The sequence below is a fragment of the Trichosurus vulpecula genome, chromosome 7 (genome assembly GCF_011100635.1).
Source record: "Trichosurus vulpecula isolate mTriVul1 chromosome 7, mTriVul1.pri, whole genome shotgun sequence".
NCBI lineage: Eukaryota > Metazoa > Chordata > Mammalia > Diprotodontia > Phalangeridae > Trichosurus > Trichosurus vulpecula.
The window spans coordinates 44517903-44538314 of NC_050579.1; the positions used below are offsets into that span (position 1 = coordinate 44517903).

General features: G+C 45.9%; 1 protein-coding gene across 2 annotated transcripts; it reads left to right on the forward strand.

Annotated features, from left to right (window-relative positions):
* Positions 1–1448: 1448 nt before the first annotated feature.
* On the forward strand, positions 1449–3757 carry LINGO4 (leucine rich repeat and Ig domain containing 4). 2 transcript variants are annotated; one of them, XM_036769077.1, is made up of 2 exons: positions 1449–1474; positions 1903–3757. In XM_036769077.1, exons 1-2 carry the CDS (start codon positions 1449–1451, stop codon positions 3755–3757), a joined length of 1881 nt encoding a protein of 626 aa, XP_036624972.1. The 2 variants fall into 2 exon arrangements, with proteins under 2 accessions (XP_036624972.1, XP_036624973.1); XM_036769078.1 differs by having other exon boundaries at positions 1963–3757.
* Positions 3758–20412: the final 16655 nt, after the last annotated feature.

The following is a 20412-nucleotide window of genomic DNA, read 5'->3' on the forward strand; positions in this document are numbered from 1 at the left end:
GTTTCAGTGCCTGGTGTAGCCACTGCCTTCTGCAGAAAAAAGCAAGACAGGGACACTCTCTTCGGGCTCCCATTTCCCAACTGACAGAAGAGGCAAAGCAGAACTGAGCTTGTAGGTACTTAGGGAGGCTGCCCCTTATAGCACCTGCACCAATATATGGGGCCAGGACTGGAGAAGCCCTTGACTTTTAGCCCACCTCTGTTGGCTCCTGGGACTCTGTCACATTGGCCATTTTTTGCCTACTATCCAGGGTTCCTACTAAAGGTAGAAAGTTGGGAGGAGAGATCATTTCTTTTCTCTTCCTTCACCCCACCCTCACTTCTCCCACTTGCTACCCCTGACCCTTACCTAATGGTCATTCACAGTTGCAGTAGTCTGGGTGATGTCTGGCCACCCAGTCCCTGAGGCCCTGCTGTGAGCCAGCTCTGCAGACTGCTTGCGGTGAGGAGAGTGCCAATTCAAGTCTGACTCAGTAGCCACTGTGCCAACTGAGTGACCCAGCTCCTGAGGTCTCTCGCTAGGCAATCTCCCTCTGTTTCTATCTTTCTGCATGTCCTTTTATCTCTGCCTGTATATTTCTCTCTCTTGGAAAGCTAGAACAGAAGAGAGCAGGATGCCCTTAAGGCAGAATCAAAGCACCATTTAAAGGGCCTGAGAGCAGCAGAATTCTTGGACCATAACCTGAGCATTCCTTCTTTCTCATGCATATTAACATGACTTCCCCCTATCAGAAAAAGGGGAGATGCTGTTGAGATTGTCTCTCTAAGGCTCCTATAGGGCATGCCTACCTTCCAAAAGATCCCTTGAGTCCATCCCTTGGGGATGGGACAGGTGGGGAAAGCCCTTTACCCCAGCCTGCCATACTTCCCTCCTCCACTCGGTGCCATGGTTAATGTGTAGATTGGCTATCATCCATACAAGTACTCTGAGGAAATTGGATCTCCTTAGCCCAGACAGACAGACCCGGACCCTAAGCCAGGCCCAAGGAGGGGTGTGAAAGCCATGGGAAATGAGGAGAGCTCCTGGATCCCAGTCCCTCCCCCTGCGCTGCCCACCCTCAATAAAAATGCTTAGTACTTGTGAAGTAACTTCTGAAGCACTTGCAGTCACAATTCTACTTTATTCTCACAAGCAGCATGTGAAGTTAGAGAAGAAGGCATTATTACATAAGGACATTTAGAGGAGATGTAAAATGACTTATTCCAAAGTCAGAAAGCTAGTAAAGAGCAGGGTTGGTACAAGAAGCTAGCTCTTCTGACCCATAGCTCTCCAAGGCTACAAAGCAGAGCAGGTGCGCCCCCCCTTGAGCTCAATGAAGCATTTTTCTCCATCCTAGGCTGATAAAGTCAGGACCTAAGGGCCTCTCTCCTCACAAGACAGGGAGCTCTGGGCCATGGACACACACCCCTGAGACTCAGGGAAACTATAGACGGAGCTTCGAGCCGTCCATGCTGCCTACCAGGCATGGCTCCAGGTAAGTAGAGAGATTGAGGTGAGGTAATTGGGGAAGGCAGTCATGAGATAAAGGATCAGAGGGGCCCAAATTGATAGAGATCTCACAGCATAAAGAGGACAGACTATAAAACCACTTTTCTACACCACCCCTCGAAATCTCCCCAACATTCCCCACCAAGACCAGACTTAGCTGGCTATCACTAACCCTAAGCACCCACCAGAAGCCAAGAGACAGTGGGTACATCAAGTCACAACCACTCTAGATAAAGGTTAGGGTGCAGAGGGGTGGGGAGAGGATGTCAGAGAGGACTCTGTGGGTGTAGAGACAATCCTGGATTCTACACGGTCCTGTACCCCACACGTTGGCAATGCCCAAGCTGAAAACACCAGTCTCTCCTCCCTCCCACCTCTCAAAAATTCCCAAGGAAACCCTGTATCTGTACCTAGAATGAAGGGAGGTCTAGAGTTGCTGCCTTCCAAAAAAGGACACATCATCATTTATTCCAGAAGCAAAGAAGGAATGGACATAGACATAGCTTCCCGTTGGGCCTCAGCCTCTTGGCCACCGCTCTTCATTTTGCTGCTTCTGGCTGGAAGGAGTGGCCGAGGCTGCCCAGCAGCATGTGACTGTGCCTCCCAACCCCAAGCAGTGATCTGTGCCAGCCGGCAGCTGGAGACAGTACCTGGAGGCATCCCACCAGACACTGAGCTCCTGGACTTGAGTAGGAACCGCCTATGGGGCCTCCAAAGGGGAATGCTCTCACGCCTGGGACCACTCCTCGAGCTGGATCTCAGTCACAACCAGCTTTCCACTCTAGAACCTGGGGCCTTCCAGGGGCTGCGAAACCTCCTCACTTTGAGGCTTCGGGGTAACAGGCTCCGAATTGTAGCACCCGGGGTCTTCTCTGGCCTACCCTCCCTAACCCTCCTGGATCTCAGCCTGAACCAGATAGTCCTATTCCTGGATGGTGCCTTTGGAGAGCTGGGCTGCCTTCAGCAGTTGGAAGTGGGGGACAACCATCTGGTGTTTGTGGCACCAGGGGCCTTTGTGGGATTGGCAAAACTAAGCACTCTTACCCTAGAACGATGTAACTTAAGCACTGTGCCTGGGCCTGCCCTGGCCCGACTCCCAGGGCTGTCCGGGCTGAAGCTACGTGAGTTGGACATTGGTCGGCTGCCTCCAGGGGCTCTGAGAGGCTTGGGACAGTTACGGGAGCTAGAGATCCACCAATGGCCAGCTCTGAGGGCCCTGGAACCTGGGAGCCTGGCTGGGCTCAATCTGAGCCATCTAGCCATCACTTACTGCAACCTGAGTTCTGTTCCCTTCCAAGCCCTGAGCCATCTGAGCTTCCTCAGGGTCCTGGACTTGTCTCAGAATCCCATCTCAAATATCCCAGCCCGGAAACTGAGTTTTTTGGTACGGCTCCAGGAGCTCCACCTCTCAGGGGCCCACCTTGCCTCAATTGCTGCCCATGCTTTCCATGGTTTGTCTGCCTTCTGCCTCCTGGATGTGACCAACAATGCCCTTCAGACTCTGGAAGAAGCTGCCTTCCCCTCCCCAAGCAATCTGGTCACCCTGCGGCTGGCTGGCAACCCCCTGATCTGTGACTGCCGTCTGCTGTGGCTACTCCGGCTTCGCCACCACCTAGACTTTGGCAAATCCCCCCCAGCCTGTGCCAGTCCACTCCATGTCAGGGGGAAAAACCTACGGGAGTTCTCAGACATCCTGCCCCCAGGACACTTCACTTGCCGAGCAGCCCTGATTCAGAAGTCGGGGCCACGAAGAGTCAGTGCAGAGGAGGGGCAGCAGGCTGTCTTCTCTTGCTCTGGGGATGGAGACCCAGTTCCTACCATTTCATGGCGAGGGCCCCAGGGGACTTGGCTGGGTAGAACTGGACGAGTAAGAGTCCTCGAGGATGGAACCCTAGAGATCCGATCAGTACAGCTTCGAGATAGGGGTGCTTATGTTTGTGTGCTCAGCAACGTGGCTGGGAATGACTCGCTGAGCACCTGGTTAGAGGTGATCCGGATTGCATCGCCAAACGGGACCCTTTCTGATACCAATGCCACCACTCTGGGAACCCCAGGACCCTTCTTCCTGGATAGCAGGGGCCTGATTGTAGTGTTAGCTGTTGGCTTCCTCCCCTTTCTCACCTCTGTAACCCTCTGCTTTGGCCTCATTGCCCTATGGAGCAAAAGCAAGGGACGGGTCAAACATCACACAACCTTTGACTTTGTGCCTCCTCGGTCTTCAGGGGAGCGGGGTGCTGGGGGCAACCGAGTCACTGCCAAACTCTTCTGATCTCCCTTTCCATCTCCCCTGAAAGCCCAGACAAGCCAATTTTAGCTGGATAAAAGGCTAGTTGGGCCAGTGCCTTACCCCAAAGGATGTTGTAGAAAATCAGGACCCAAGTGTCCCCAGCATGCCCCTGCCTTCCTTGTATCAGCTAACAGTATCTCCTGAGCCTCCCATCTGCCTCTCTCTATGGATATTTCCAATCTGGATATACAGTCAGCTTCTACTGATTTTCTCCTTTCTCTGGGGGTTCTAGAGTGCTAGAGCTGGGACATGATCCTCTCTTGACAGTGAGGTACAAAGCTATCAGCCCTCACCTCCCACCAGTAGACAAGCAGGCAACAGAACCCAGGGGTGTTGGACTCATGGCCTACCTCACCACTAGCATCACATCTTTGCTCCTCCCTTGATTTAATTGTCAAAACCAATCACCAGAGCCACTGACGGGGCCATTCCAGAGATGGGGCTGGGACGTTACCACTTGCTTCTCTGCCTCTTTCCCACCCAGGTACAGACTCAACAGAAGCAGACACTTCTCTATTGCCTCCACCCCCATCCAAGGACCCAGAGCTAGAAAGAGGACAGCTCCTCATGGTCTCTGGGATGGAGGGAAAGGAGGAAATGGGGAAGAGCGTACACAGGTTCCATGTCTGCCTGACATGGGACACCATTAAACCTGCCGCCAAAAGGCTGGAATCAGTGAAAACTAAGAGTGATTTGGAGTCTTCTTTCCTCCCAACCACTCCCTTCTGACCTTCCCTTTGTGTCTGTCAAAGCTGCTATTTTCCTTCTTTGCCTTCCCTCTCATCTCTGAATTCATGAATCCTAACGCTCCTCCACCCTTCTGTGTGTCTAGTCTGAGAATCACTGCTGTCGAGAGCTCTCCAGGGAAGAAGTTACCTTGCTTTCTCCTAAATATGTTTCTATCCCTGAACAGGCCAGGAAGTCTTTCCTGGAAACTAACCTAAGTCCCTCCTATTGGAGTCTTAGACCCTCCCTTTCTGCCACTTGCCCTATTCTCCAAGGGACGAGGGAACAAGGAAATCTTCTTCTTTTCCTAGAAAACACCTGTCAATCACTCCCCTCGGCCTTCTTTTAGCTGGACAACACGGCTCCTTTTCTCTTCTCTCCTTGTCACACAAATCCTGGGGGGGAGATAGAATATTTCAGAGAATGATTAAACTCCAAACCCCCACCCACCAGGTATTGGAGGGAGATACAGTCAGAGACCAAGAATCTTAAGGCAAAAGGGAAAGGGGCAGTAAGACTGGGGAGCAGGGAGGGATCTGGAAGGGAGGATAAGAGAGCTGGCTAACTCCCATGATGGCAGCTTTCCTGGTGCAGTTTTCTGTCGTTCTGACTTCAACACAGATAGAAGTGGAAGCTGTGACTGGGAAGTTACCCATCCATCAAAGAGACTCCAGATGGGGAAGCTGGAGAGAGAAACAGCTTGTTCTGCAGAAATACCCCTAGAGAAGGGAGATACGGAGACCCACAGAGAGATTATATGTGAATGGATAGACAGATAGATGATAGATAGACAGACAGATAGATAGATAGATAGGAAAAGAGAAGAGAGAGAAAGAGGAGACAGAGAGAGATACTGAAAGAGACTGTCAGAGATAGAAAGAGTTAGAGAATGGGGTGTCAACAGCTGAAAAGGAGATAGCACAAGGAGGGGGGAAAAGAAAAAGAAGAGATAGGGAGCAAGCCAGGAGGATTGAAATACAGAGTGGGTCCTTTTTCTAGCACCCACTGTCAGCAGTTCCTACCCTTTTCCATCTGCAGAAGCCTCCTCTTGCCCCAACAAGGAAAAAAATTTCCCCCAGCTCCTTATACATACACACTAAGAGTCCAGATTCTTGCTGAAGCCTTTAACTGTGGGCACAACCAGGCACCCCCCCCCCAGATGATTGAGAAGCCAGAAGTTGCTACTGGTGTTCAGGAGTCACCATTACTGCTAAAACTGGAATGGGGGATCCCATAAGAAACAGCCCAGAGGCTGTTTCTGTTCAGTATGCTGATAAGGAGGTTGCGAATCTAGCAGTTTGGGAATGATGTAGAATGCCATTGTGTCTGCAGAGCAATCAGGGAGGCCATCAGACACTTGGCCACCACCCAGTGACCCTCTTCCCACTTCAAAATGCTGTGATATACTCTTCCTCCTTTCCCATTTACAAGGATTGAAGTAGGCTGCCCCGTGTTCTCCCAGACTTCCCAAGGCCCTCATCTCTCCTCTTTCCGTGGGCAGCCCTGGAAGCCTGGGACTCTTACAGCCCCGTTCACTCTAGCTGCAATGCAGAGAAGGGCAGGAGCACCAGCTGCTCCCAGGGAGTGTTATTTCAGGCAGTTCCTGTAGGTGGCAGGGATGGCCTCATTGAAGTTGGGAGTGTAGGCAAAGAAGGCTGGATAAACCATGGAGAGGAAAGGTCACCAGAATTGTCCATTGTATGAAATGTCATTTGAGGAATGAATGCAATGTCCCCAAGCAAAGTCACTGGCTCTGCCAGAATTACGTTCAGCCTGGGAAAGAGGTTGCCTGGGCCCTTGGAGTACTTTCCAAATAGGATCCTGCAGGGGAGCGGGGCAGGGGGCGGGGTGGGTGGCGTGAGGTGCTACAACTCAGGATGAGTTCATGGGAGCAGAAGAAAGGGAGCAGGACTTCCTGAAAGCAGCAAGCTTCCAAAACAAGTAGAAGCTACAGGGCGGCAAGTACACCAGGGGAGGAGGAGAGAGGAGGAGCCCGCCTGGAGTGCCCACACTGGCAGGCTTCATACACGGAGGCATGCTTGTTTGGGGTTGTATGATGGACAGGAATTAATTATAGGGCCTAGAAGGTATAAATTAGGTAGTCCAACACTTTAATTGTAAAAATGAAGAAACTGAATGCCAGAAGTAATCTGAATTTGACCAACATCACAAAAGAGCCAAGATCTGAACCCAGGTTCACTGACTTCAAATACAGTGCTCTCTCCACATTGTCTCTCACTTAAGCTGTCACAGCACCTACACTACGGATAAGGAGGTATGTGGAGAAATGAGTTTGTATATGTAGGGCACAGAGTACATACAAAAACATATGCATATACATTGTGCCTATCTGTGTTACAGAGGAGTATGTTGGGAAACCACCACAAATGGAGCATCTCCAAAGAATAAAGAAGTATTAAAACCTTAATCTCACTTCATCCTACCCACAGTTGGGACAGCAAGATAAAAAGGACATTGTTAGGGGCAGCTAGGGGGCTCTGTGAGTGGAGCACTAGTCCTGAGTCAGGAGGACTTGAGTTCAAATACAGCCTCAGACATCTGTGTAACCTCGGGCAAGTCACTTAACCCCAACTGCCCTGCCTTCCCCCCTCCAAAAAACAGGACATTGTTGCTAGCTCCTTGGTGTCCCTCTAAATGGCTGAGTGTGTTGGCTTCTCTCCTCTAAAACTCACCAGGGCTGACCTATAAGAACAGCCCTTCACAAGACCCACTCTCCTCAGCTTTGTTGGAAGCCAGAACCACTTACTGATTCTTACCTTCAACAGTTCTAAATCTTTCCAATATCAAAGTCAATGTTTCCCCTGGTCCCCTTCCCTTTTTCTTCCTCCATTCTCTACTTCTCCACACTGTTTCCAATTGTAGTTGCCGCTTTCTCCTTGTTCAGGGGTCACTGAAAGGAAAACAGAGCAGATCTAGAAAGAAAAGCAGTGATCTCAGGGATCTATATGCCAGGATCGCAAAAGCAGTTCACCAGACAGACTAAGTACAACCGATCTTTGGAGACAGAAGGGATGGGCAGGGATTTCCCAAAATGGCACCAACATGCCAAGTGTTCGTAGACATAGAGATGGATGGCCATCTAGTTCAATCCCCTTAGTTTTCAGATGAGGAAACGGTCTCAGGGATTTGAAGTTATTTGCTCAAGGTCATACAGGTAGCAAAGGGTCCCAGGGGAGACTGGAACGCAAGTCTTCTGACTCAGTCATTTAGTCCAGCTTCTTTATTTTAAAGAGGAGGAAGTTAAGGCCTTAAAAGACCGAAACTCACCAAAGATCACACATCAGCTCCCAAGAGTTTGACTATCATTTCTATGCAGGTGACACACACATCTGCCCTGATTTCCAGTCCCACATCACCAATCGCCAATTGGATATTTCAAACTGGATGTTCTGGACACATCTCAAACTCAACACGTCCCAAACTGGACTCATGTTTCCTCCTAAACCCTTCCTTCAGCCAAGCTTTATGATCTCTGTATGGCCCCAAGGTCCTAACTTTGTCATGTCAGCATCGTTCTCCTCTCCCATTCTGCCGCATTCCACATATTCAACCAGTAGTCAAGTCTTGTCATTTCTTCCTCCACAAGGTCTTCTTCATCTATGCCTCCCTCCTCTCACACAGCTACCTGCTATCTTGGTTCAGGCCCTCCTCTTCTCTCATCTGGATCATTGCAGCAGCCTCTTGGTGGCCATCTCTGTTGAGAGTTAAGGCTCTCAACACTGCACCCTACACCCTGCTGCCAAAGTGATTTTCTTTAAAGGCAGATGTGACCATGTCAAGCCCCAATCCTTAACTCAATCAATTCCTATTGCCTCTAGGATAGAAATTCCTTTCTTTAGCTTTTAAAACTCTTCACCATCTGGTCCCAACCCATTTTCCAGCCTCATTGAACATTACTCCCTCTCCTGCACTCTGTGATCCTGATAAACTTGCCTTCTCTCTATTCCTCACACATGCCACTCCATTTCCTGTCTTTATGCTTTTTACTCACCATTCCCACACCTAGAATGCCCTCCCAAACCTTCAGGTCACTTAATCTCTATCTTCCTTAAAGACTCAATTCAAGGTCACTTTCCACATGAAGCCTTTCTTCCCAATTGCTAGGGACCTTCATCCCAAACCACCTTGCATATAACGACTTTGAATTTATTCTCTTTATATTTATTCTGTATAAATGTGCTTGTGGTCTTCTTCATTAGAATGGAAGTTCTTTGCAAATAGAGATTGTTTCATTCTTTGTATCTGTGCCCCAGGGACCTCGAACAGTGCCTATCTCATAGTAGGTACTTAATGAAAAGCTTGCTAATCGATTGATCATTATTACTAGATACCTAGTACTAGAATTCAAATCTCCTGACTATAAGTCCAGTGGTCTTTCCATTATACACACTGCCTTTGGTTAAAAGAGATTTGGATCAGCTACCTTCACTTCACAGAACCCTCCCAACCCCTATCTCCTCTCCAGCCTAAAGAGATGGGGTTCTCTTCTAAACTCAGATATCTCTAAGAACAATGATGTCCACCTTCTCCTCAGCCATTCCAGAATCACTCCATCTTGAGCTTGACAAGACCTTCCCAAGGTCTGACAAGCACCCCTGTTAATGTAGATGCCCCTTTCTTTGACATCCCTTATTCCTATAAGGGCCCTGAGGGCAGGGCAGAGACTAGTTTTGTTTTTTCTTTGTACCTCCAACACCAAAGTCAGAAAGAGGCTGGGCATTTAAAGTGGCTCTTCTTCCTAGTTTAATTTGGGAGCAGAAAAGAAAGCTGTGAATGGGGAGACAGCATGATGTACTAAAACTACAATGGATTTAGAGTCAGAAGTCCAGATTTAGCTCTGCCTCCTTTAAACCACCCCGGTTTGCAATCTGCACAGTATCTTTTACTCACTCATCTCACATAACCAATTGGTTTCCCAATCTGTCATTTCTACCTCCACAAAAATCTCTCATCTGACACCTTCTCTCCATTCACACAACCACCACCTTACATGAGGCCCTTATCACTTCTCACCTGGACCACTCAAAGGGTGGTGACCTCCCTGCCTCACCTCTCCCCACTCCCACCCAGCTACCAATGTGATCTTCCTACAGCACAGGTTAGCCATGTTGCTCCTGTTCTCAATAAAACCCAGTAGCTTCCTGTTACCTCCGGGATCAAACAAATTCTTCTTTAGCACTGAAAGCCCTTCCCAGCTTGGCTTTCTAACCTTCCAGGCTTCTTGCATGGTCTAACCCTTCGCCTGCTCCTAGCCACACTAGCCTGCTTACTCTTCCTCACACATAACCCTCCATCCTTCTTCTCTATGCCTTGGCGCTGGCTGTCTCCTGTGCCTGCAATACCCTCTCCTCACCTCTGCCTCTTAGCACCCCGACTTCCTTCAGGACTCAGTTCAAATCCCATCTTCTGAAAGAAGTCTTTCCAGTAGCTCGTTCCTTCCCTCCCATCTATTCTGTATGTATTACATATGTACCTATTTATAGACGAGTTGTCTCTCCCATCAGAATGCCAGCTCCTTGAGGGCAGAGACTCGTTTTGCTTTTTCTTTGCATTCTCAGCACCTGGCACGGTGCCTGGCACATACTAAATGCTTAATAAATGCTCGTTGATTCACTGACTGATTGTGCCCATGGGCAAGTAACTTAACCTCCTTGAATCTCACTTTGCTTAATTGTAAATGTGTCCAGATGCCCTATGATGCTCCTTCTCGCTCTGAACTGATGATACTATGACCTGTCAAAGAAGCAAGGATTTACCAATAAGGGTAAAAGCCTCGGCTACATAGGTCCTGACCAAAAAAGACATACTACTTCCTTTCTCCTGTGTATCTTTCACATCTGCCCCCAAGTCCCCAGAAAAAGAGGGGTGAGAACCCTGGAAATCCCAGCAGCAGCCAAGATGGCATGACAACTCAGAGGCCTAAGGACTAGAGTCCCTAGTCTCTGTCCTGAGAGGCCACAAAGAACCCTGGAGATCCAGTACTCTGAACTCCAGAGATCCTTGTGGGGAACCTACCCCAAGAGGCAGGGGTCATTGCAGGAACCCAGATGACCTAGAGTGAGACCATGCAGGACTAACCACCCCCACCCAAAGCTTAGCTGGAGTCAAAGCTTGGCCTTCACAAAGGCTTGTTCCCTCCCTTTTTCAAAGCAAAACCTCATTTTAAGAACTAAGGAGAGATAAGTAAGCAAAATAAAACACTGACCCACACAAAAATGATTAGAGACGTAGAGATCCCCCAAAAGAAGAATCAAGTACCTCTGTTGCAACTGCAAAAGCAATTCATTTTAAAGGGAACAAAAGGAACTTTCCATAAGGACTATATGAATATCTAGGAAAAATGAAGCATGAGATAAAAATTGAAATAAAAGCTCTGGAGGAAAGAATTAGAATAAATAGCTTAGAAAAGAAAATGGTAAACCTTACTCAAGTAACATTATTCTTAAAATAAAATACCTCAAGCAGAAATCAGTGAATCTGAAAGACAGGAAGAAATATTAAAACAAAATCAAAAGATTGAAAAAATTAAAAGAAAATACAAGACATTTGATATCAGAACAACTGATATTAAAAACAGTTTAGAGAGAGATAACTGGACTATGTGAAAACTATAATTTTAAAAACCTGCACAGGGGCAGCTAGGTAGCGCAGTGAATAGAGCACCGGCCCTGGAGTCAGGAGGACCTGAGTTCAAATTCGGCCTTAGACACTTGACACTAACTGTGTGACCTTGGGCAAGTCACTTAACCCTGACTGCCCTGCCTTTCCCCCTGCAAAAAAAAAAAACAAACAAAACCTGGATAGTACATTTTCAGAAATCATAAATGAAAATTGCCCGTATCTATTAGAATCAGAGTGCAAAGTGAAGATAGAATATATCAATCACTTTCTGAAAGGAACCCCCTCCCCCGCCCCCAAAGTAAATCCCAGGACTGTCATAGCCAAAATCAAAAGCTCACACATCAAAGAAAAAAATACTGTAAGCATCCAAAAAAAAAAACCAACCAGTTTAAGTGTCAAGGAACAACAGGACCACATAAGAACAGGCAGATTCTACTACAATTAGAGGACATCTTGAAATACAATATTCCAAAAGACCTAGGTTTACAACCAAGAATAATTAATCCTCCAAAGCTGAGTATAATCCTATAGGAGGAAAAAAAATGGAGTAACAGAAATAGAGTATTTCTAATGAAAAGACCAGAGCTGTATGGGCACCATGAAATGAAAACACAAGAGAAACGTAAAAAGGTATGTTTATTTGAGCAATTGGAAAAGGCTATATGATGCTATATTATTCAAGTAAAGGGAAAATAAAAATAAAAAAGTATCCCTTCAGAGGGGCTGAGGGAGAAAAATGAGAAAAACAGCGGGATCTGGGCAGGGAGTGATTGGTTCTGCTCTGAGGATTTTAAGAGGGTGAAAAGAAGGGAGGATAACAGGAATACACTGGGGCAGAAAGGAGGAAGGAGGGGTGGAACTTGCTATTGCTCATAGCTAGGGTACATGAGAAGAATATACAAATATGGAAGGAGTAGGGGAATGGGCATAGATGAACTTCATTCTTACCTGGAACAGAAAAAGGATTGCCAATAATTTGGTGTAGAAAATACAACAAGCTTAGCAAGGAACCAAGGGTCGCCAAGGGATCAAGAGGGAAGATATATCAGGGAGGGAACGGTTGAGAGCAAAACAAACTTCCTGATGCTAAATCAGGAGTTAAAAAAAGAAAAGAACTAGAATATAAGGGGGTACCCACCAATTAGGAATGGCTGAACAAACTATGATGTATGAATGTAATGGAATATTACTGTACTGTACGACATGATAAAAGAGACAACTTCAAAGAATCCTGGGCAGTATGAACTGATGCTGAGTGAAGTAAGCAGAACCAGGAGAACAGTGTATACAAGGACAACAACGTAAAGAAAAACAATTCGGAAAGACTTAGGAACTCTAATCAATGCAATAACCAAGCATCTCTCTCTAGGACCTACGATGAAGCACCTCTTCATGGAGGGGTAGGATTCAAGACATAAAATAGACGTACTTTCTTTAGGCATGGCCACTGTGTGGCTTATTTGTTCCAAGGGTGGTTCTCATATTCATTCATTCTCTCTCTCTCACTCTCTCTCTAATTTTTGTTTGCCAGGAGGTCAGGAGCAGGGGGGAAGTTGAGAAGAGAAAGGGTATCAATAGTGACACCCCCCCCAAAAAAAGAGGGGCATTGAAGCATGTTTTAAAATGCATGAGAAGAGAAGGAAATACTGACAAGGAGGATTTTTTTAATGGTCGCATGTGAGATTTATCTACAGAGCAAGCAAAGATTAGTCCCTTCCACCAGGTGGTCCCCATCACAATCTGGATACACCGAAGAATCAAGCAATATGCATTTCTTGAGTCCTGACTATGTGCCAGGCACAGTGCAAAGAATGAAAAAATCCCCACTCTCAATGAACTTACACTCTAACATAAGAGACAACAGATGCACATATGTGTATATGTAGACTAAATATAAAGAAAATAAATACAATGTAATTAAAAACAAGGTAGTTAGGGGGAAAAAGCACTAGCAGCAAGGGAGAGGGAGTAAGAAAAGGCTTCATGTAGGATGGAAGTCCTTAACCCAGGGGTGGGTAACCTGCAGCCTCGAGGCCACATGTGACCCTCTAGGTCCTCAAGTGCAGCCCTTTGACTGAATCCAAATTTTACAGAACAAATCCTTTTATTAAGGGGATTTGTTCTGTGAACTTTGGATTCAGTCAAAAGGCTGCACTTGAGGACCTAGAAGGCCACATGTGGCCTTCAGGCCACAGGTTTACCAGCCTTGCAACCTGCTACCTTAAGTGTGTGAACTCACTTTTGAAATAAGGTTTTGATAACTATATTTAAATATAATTGGTTTCCTTCTGATTCTGAGGAATCTGTAGGCTTCACCAGACTGCTGAAAGGGGTCTATGACACAAAACAAATGAAGAAGCCCTGACGTAGAAAGTGATCCTTGAGCTGCATCGGGAAGGAAGAATTCTCTGAGGCAAAGATGAGGAAATGCACTGTAGGCATGGGGATCAACTAGTGAAAAGGCACAATGTTGGGAGAAACTACAGAATCTGAGGACAGAGAACAAGCCACTTTGGCTGGGTTGCAGAGTGGAGAAGAATTAGTGTATGACAGGGCTGGCAAGACATTGTGACGATGCTTAAAAGCTTAATAGAAGAGTGGACAGTTGCGATAGGGAACCACTGGAGTGGAAGAGTGATCTAAGTGGTCAGATCTATGTTCACGAAGGGGAGAAACCTGAGACAGACCAACCAGTTAGGAGGCCATTGCAATAATACAGGTGAAAGATGAGACAGACCTGAACTAAGGTGATGTGGAGAGAAAAAATCAGCTACGAAATCCTTGGCAATGGATTAGGTATGTGGGATGAGGGAGAATGAAGAGTTGGAGATAACACCAAGGTTACAAACCTAGGCGATTGGTAGTATGGGGGACCCTCTACAGTATTAGAGAAGTCTAGAAAAGGATTGGGTTTGGGGGGAGAGATACTAAGTTATGTTTGCTGAGGTTTTGCCTGGGATATCCAGTTTCAAATGTCCAATAGACAGTCTCATGCATCCCAACTTCCAAAGGGCTCCTCCTTCTAGCAGGTGACGATCAACAACGGGAAATTCAACAGTCTAAACGTTCCAATGTTGGACTGGCCTAACACTGAAAACTACTATTAGGTCTGACCTTAATATTCCTGGCCTTATTGGAAGTCCTGCTTTCATGGTTCTCTTCTTTTTCCCTAATCATAAAATCACCACATCTCAGCATTATAAGGGACCATAAAGGTCATCTAGTCCAACCTGAACAAGCTTCCAGTTGAAGACCTCAAATGAGGGGGAAACACTACCTCCCAAGGCAGCCCATACCCTTTGCTCTGATTTGGGGGAACTATTTTCTTCATATCAAGTCAAATGTTTTCTCTAGACAACATCCACTTATCCATAGTTCCGGGATCCTCACTCTGAGGTCAACAAAAATAAAAGTTGAATTTCTCTTCCCACAAGATAATCCTAGAAATACCTGAGGACTGGGATCATATTTCCTCCAAGTCTTCTCTTTTCCAGGATAAACATTTCCTGTTCCTTCAATTGATCCTGACTGGGCATGGTCTTGAAGCCCTTCACCATTCCAGATCAATTTCCTCTGGACACTCTCCATTTATCTGTGTTCCTCCTAATATCTAACACCTAGAATTAAACACGACACTCCAGATGTGGTCTGACCAGAGTCCAGCCATAGACATCACAGCAGTACTATCACTTCCCCAGTCCCGGACACTGTGTCTCTCTTGATGCAACCTAAGATTACACTAGCTTTTTTGATGGCCAGAGGTTTTTCCCTTCCCATACCATGTTTTCTTTTTTTTTTTTAAACTTCCCTTTTTTTGGTTTTTTGGAGGGGGAGAGTAGGGAAATTGGGGTTAAGTGACTTGCCCAAGGTCACACAGCTAGTAAATTTTGTCAAGTGTCTGAGGCCAGATTTGAACTCAGGTTCTCCTGACTCCAGGGCCAGTATTGTACTCACTCCACCACCTAGCTGCCCCAATAGACCTTTTCTTTTTTCTTTTCTTTGTTTTTTTGCAGGGGGGAGGGCAGGGCAATTGGGGTTAAGTGACTTGCCCAAGGTCACACAGCTACTAAATGTGTCAAGTGTCTGAGGCCAGATTTGAACTCAGGTACTCCTGACTCCAGGGCTGCTGCTCTACTCACTGCACCACCTAGCTGCCCCCTATGTTTTCTTTCTATATACCTATATCTAAAGTGTCATGCTTGCCTAAGTCAATTGTAGCTGGACTGTGACTCTTCCTGTGGCTGGGACTCCAAACCCCAAAGTGCTCTAAGTTAGAAAGCATGGTCTTATCCTAGGAAATGGAGGGCTAGAATGGGAATATGGGGGAAATTCCAAGGAGCAGAGAAATATCTGTTTCTGGTTCCCTACTCCTCAAGGGTCGCTTGGCCCTGAAGCCCCCTGTACTCCCTAAGGCCTCCCTCCATCCCTATTTGCCTCCAAAGTCTAGAATCAGAGGATAGAGCTATAAGTGAGGCACATACACTTGGGTCTCTCACCTAAGAGAGAACCCTTACCTCTCTTTGCCCTCACCACATAAAACCTTCCACTGGAGGGAGGGAAGGAGTTTTATAAGATATTAGTCAGGTTTGGAATATGGTGGTGGTATGAGGGGGTATGGAAAGGAGATACCAAGGGGGCAAGTCCTACGTGAAAGGTTCAGGCCAAGACAGAATCATTTAGTTTATTCCCCATGTCAAAGGGCATGCTCTGTTCTGTTATGTTGTTCTTCCCTTTATTCCACCTATTCCTCATTCCCCAAATGACTCTGTCACTGGCCTACATCCCCAGCAACAGTAAAGTTGGTATCAGATGCTTCAAAAAAAAGTTCAAGTGGAGCCCAGTGTGTATTCCTACTTACTCTGCTCACTGCACTCCTACCAGGCCATCTATGCATGAGTCAAACATGGTGCCATGTTCTGGACAGCACCTCTAAGATATTGCACAACAGAAGGATGCTATCACAGAGTCACAGAATCTGAGTTAAAGATACCTCAGAAGCCCCCCAGGCCAACCAGAACCCCTCCTCCCACAGAGGATCATAGAGACCAAGAGCTAGCAAAGACTTAAGGTGTCATCTAGTCCACCACCAACACCCTACCACCACCATTTCACAGATGAGATAGTTGAGGCCCAAAGTGGCACAGTGACTGCCAAGATCAGACAGGTGAAAGTAGCAAAACTTGGTCTTACATCAAGGTCTTGTAGCTCCAAAAGCAGTATTCTTTGCACCACACTACATTCAGTAATAGTAAATAATTGGTCATCCCACCCAGTCAAGACTTACCATAGTCTAACTTATGTAGCACCTGGCTGAAGTCACCTTCTCAAAGTCACAGGTGCCAGGGATATTCCCCTTCATTTTCTATTAAGTGACAAAGAGACAAAAGTGGGGAAGGGGAGGCAAAAAAACTCAGATATTTTAAACTGTAATTGTAAAGATCTCAAAAGCTCATCACCTAATGCAGAATGGAACGTTTTTTGGACATGGCTAATGCAGGAATTTGTTTTGCTTGACTATGCATATTTGCTACAAGGGTTTTCTTTTTCTTTCTTTTCTTTTTTTTCAATGGGGAGGAGGTGGGAGAGAGAAAATAGTTTGTTTATTGAAAAAGTAAGTTTTGGTTTAAAAAAAAAAACACAACATATCATGACCCTAGAATAGAAGGGCCCTTAGAATTACAATAGTGTTTTGCAACTTACCTCTCTCTCCCTTGCTCTTCTGTGGGGATAGACTTGGGTCTTCATGGCTTGGAGCTAGCAGTTAGTCAGTCAGCCAATAAGCATCTAATAAGTGCAAACTCTGTGCCAGACACTGTGTTAACCACTGGAAACAGGAAGAAAAGCAAAAGTGGTCTTTGTCCTGAAGAAGCTCACCTAATGGGTGAGACAGCACATATAACCAGGTATATACAAGATATATATATGTATGTATGTATGTATATGTGTATATATGTGTGTGTGTGTGTGTGTGTGCGCGCGTGTGTGTATATATATGTGTGTGTGTGTGTGTGTGTATATATATATATATATATATATATATACACATATTACATATATAAAATAGATGAAAGGCCCTATCAGCAGGGAAGGCACTAATAGCTAGTGGGACCAGGAAAGACCTCTTTGCAGAAGATGGAATTTGAACTGAGTCTTTAAGGAAGCTAAGAGAGAGAGATGAAGAGGAAGAGCATGCCAGGCATGGGAGTACAAGGTCAGTTCAAAGGCATGGAGATGGAGAATGGAGTGTTGTTTGTGAGGAATAGCAAACAGGAGAGGGTAGACAGCTAGATCATAGAATGTGTAGAAGGGTCTAAAGTGTAAGAAGACTGGGAAGGTAGGAAACGGCAAGCTTATGAAGAGATTTAAATACCAAACAGAGGCTCTGAGGTTTGATTGTGGAGGAATTAGTGAGCCACTGGATTTTATTGGATGGGGGGATAGAGGGAAATATCACCAGACCTATGCTTTAGGAAAATCCCTTTGGCAAATGAGTGGAGGATGGATTGGCCTGGGAGAGGATAGGCGCACGGAGACAATTATAAGGTTATTATAACAGTACAGGAGAGGGGATGAGGGCCTGAACTTGGGAGGGGAGGGGTGTATAAATGGAGAGAAAGGGAAGTATGTGAAAAATGTCATAAAGATAGAAATGAGGAGATTAAGGAACAGATTGATGTGTGGAGTGAATGAAAGGGAGGAGCTGAGAATAACACTGAAGTTTTGAGCCTGGGTGACTGGGAAGATGGACTGGGAAGATGGTGGTACCTTTGGCTGTAATAGGAACATTCAAAGGAGGGGAGGGTTTGAAGGGAATGATTATGAGTTCTGTTTTCAATGTGTTGAGTTTGGCAGGATAATAACGATGGTTACCATTTATGTAGTGATTTAAGGTTTGCCAATCCTTTTACATATGCTATCTCATTTAATCTTTACAATGACTTCTATTACAAGTCCCATTTTGCAGATGAGGAAACTGAGAATGAGTGGGATTAAGTGACTTACTCAGGGTCACACAGCTATAAAATGAGGAAGGATTTAAACTCCAATTTTTTTATAATAAACCCAACTTATCTTCTGCACCATCTAGTTGTCTCTTGATGCCCTATGGTAATCTAGTTCTAGATGTCCAAAAACAGAGTAAACAAGCATTTATTAGGCCCCTGTTACATACCAAACACTGTACTAAGCACTGGAGATACAAAGAAAAGCAAAAATAGTCCCTGCTCTCAAGCCTAATAGTGAAGGCAACAAGAAAACACCTATATACAAACAAGATAAATAGAGGATAAATTGGAAATAATCTCAGAGGGGAAAGCACTAGCATTATGTGGGACTGGAAGAGGTTTCCTCTAGAAAATGGGATTTTAGTTATGACCTGAAGGAAAAAGTCAAGGAAGCCAGAGTCTGGAGATAAGGAAGGAAAGTGTTCCAGGTTTATGGGGTGACCAGAGGAAATGCTTAGTACACAGGGAGTTCCTAAAGTCTGGACACATAGGCAAAAATCCATATTCTCAAGAAATGAAATGAATGAAATTTTCAACAACGTTTTATTTAATTGGAATATTAACAAATAATATCTTCAATATGATTTCCATCATTTGTGATGCAAAGATGGATGCGCTTTGCAAGATTCACGTGAACTCGATGCAGTAACTCCCCACTGCCATCAATTTTAGCACATTTACTCTTTATGCATTCAATCAAGTGTGTTGCAACTGTGATTTTCATTGAGTATACCTTCTCCTTCAGTATACGCCAGAAAAAGGAGTCAACAGGGCTAAGGTCTGTTAATATTCCAAATATTTCAAAATATGCATTTTTGCCTATATGTCCAAACTTTAAGGACACCCTGTAGATGATATAGTGTGGCACTGGACTTTGATTGATTGATTTTGATTTGATTGATGGACTAAGGAGTAAAGATGGCGTTGACTTCTGAAGGTTGAGCAAATCTTAGGTTAAGACCAACACTTTCCTTGTTTCCAGCTGTGGCTACCAACCCTCAAAAGATGTCCCTGAGAGGGGATAAAAAAAGGGGGATGATAGAAGGGAGGGCAGACTGGGGGGGAGGTAATGAAAAGCAAACACATTTGAAAAGGGACAAGGTCAAGGAAGAAAACTGAATAAAGGGGGACAGGACAGGATAGGGGGAAATATAGTTAGCCTTTCACAACATGAGCATTGTGGAAGTGTTTGGCATAATGGTACATGTGTGGCCTATGTTGAATTGCTTGCCTTCTTAGGGAGGATGGGTAGGAAGGGAAGAGGGGAGAGAATTTGGAACTCAAAGTTTTAAAAGCAGATGCTTAAAAAAATTGTTTTTTTGCAAGCAGCTGGGAAACAAGATATATATGAATGGGGCATAGAAATCTATCCTGCCCTACAAGAAAGTAAGGGGAAAGGGGATAGGGGGTGGGGAATGGGGTGAAAGAGGCAGGGCTGACTGGGGAAGGAGGCAATCAGAATATATGCCACCTTGGAATGGAGGGGAGGGTAGAAATGGGGAGAAAATTTGTAACTCAAAATCTCGTGGAAATCAATATGGAAAACTAAAACATTAAATAAAATATATACAAACAAAAAAAGAAAAAGATGCTCCTGAGGCAAGTAAATAGGGAAGACAGGGTGAGGCCGGGCTAGTGGCAAGAGCTGGGGCAGGACCACCTTTTCCCGGGAGGTGGTGATAGTGCTCAACCCTTCAGAAAGGTCCAGGTTACTGATGAGGAACAAAAGGAGTCTAATTATCCAGTGCATATCCAACCTCTCCCCGTCAGCTTCACTAGGCTCCCTCCGTCGCTCACTGTTCTCCGCTCTTGCTGAGTTCTTCAAAGGGCATCTCATCCCTCCAAATCAGCTGGGGCTGGTCAGGAAGAGGGTTGAAACCCTGTTTTAGGCACTACCTGGCTGTGTGAATCTGGGCAAGCCACTTGGTCTCTGGGCCTCAGTTTCCTCATCTGTAAAAGGGGCGAGAGGATAATAATTGCAGGATTATCATGAGGCTCGAAGGAAACGGAGCGATGGAAAGTGCTTTGCAGACCTCAAGTCGCTAGGTAAGCTTCAGCTAACGTGATAGTTATTTCTGCGCTGAGATGTTCCCTCCCCCCACCCAGGGAAGAAGGAAAGTATGCCTTTCCTTCCTCCCCCCGCCCCCAATCCCAGCCCCGCACCCCTCACTTTCCCTTACCAAGCCTCCCACCTCTCAGGAGGGGTCAGGATCCTTTCCGAGGTCTGATCTCCATCCTCCCTGCCTTTTCATTCAATCAGCCTTG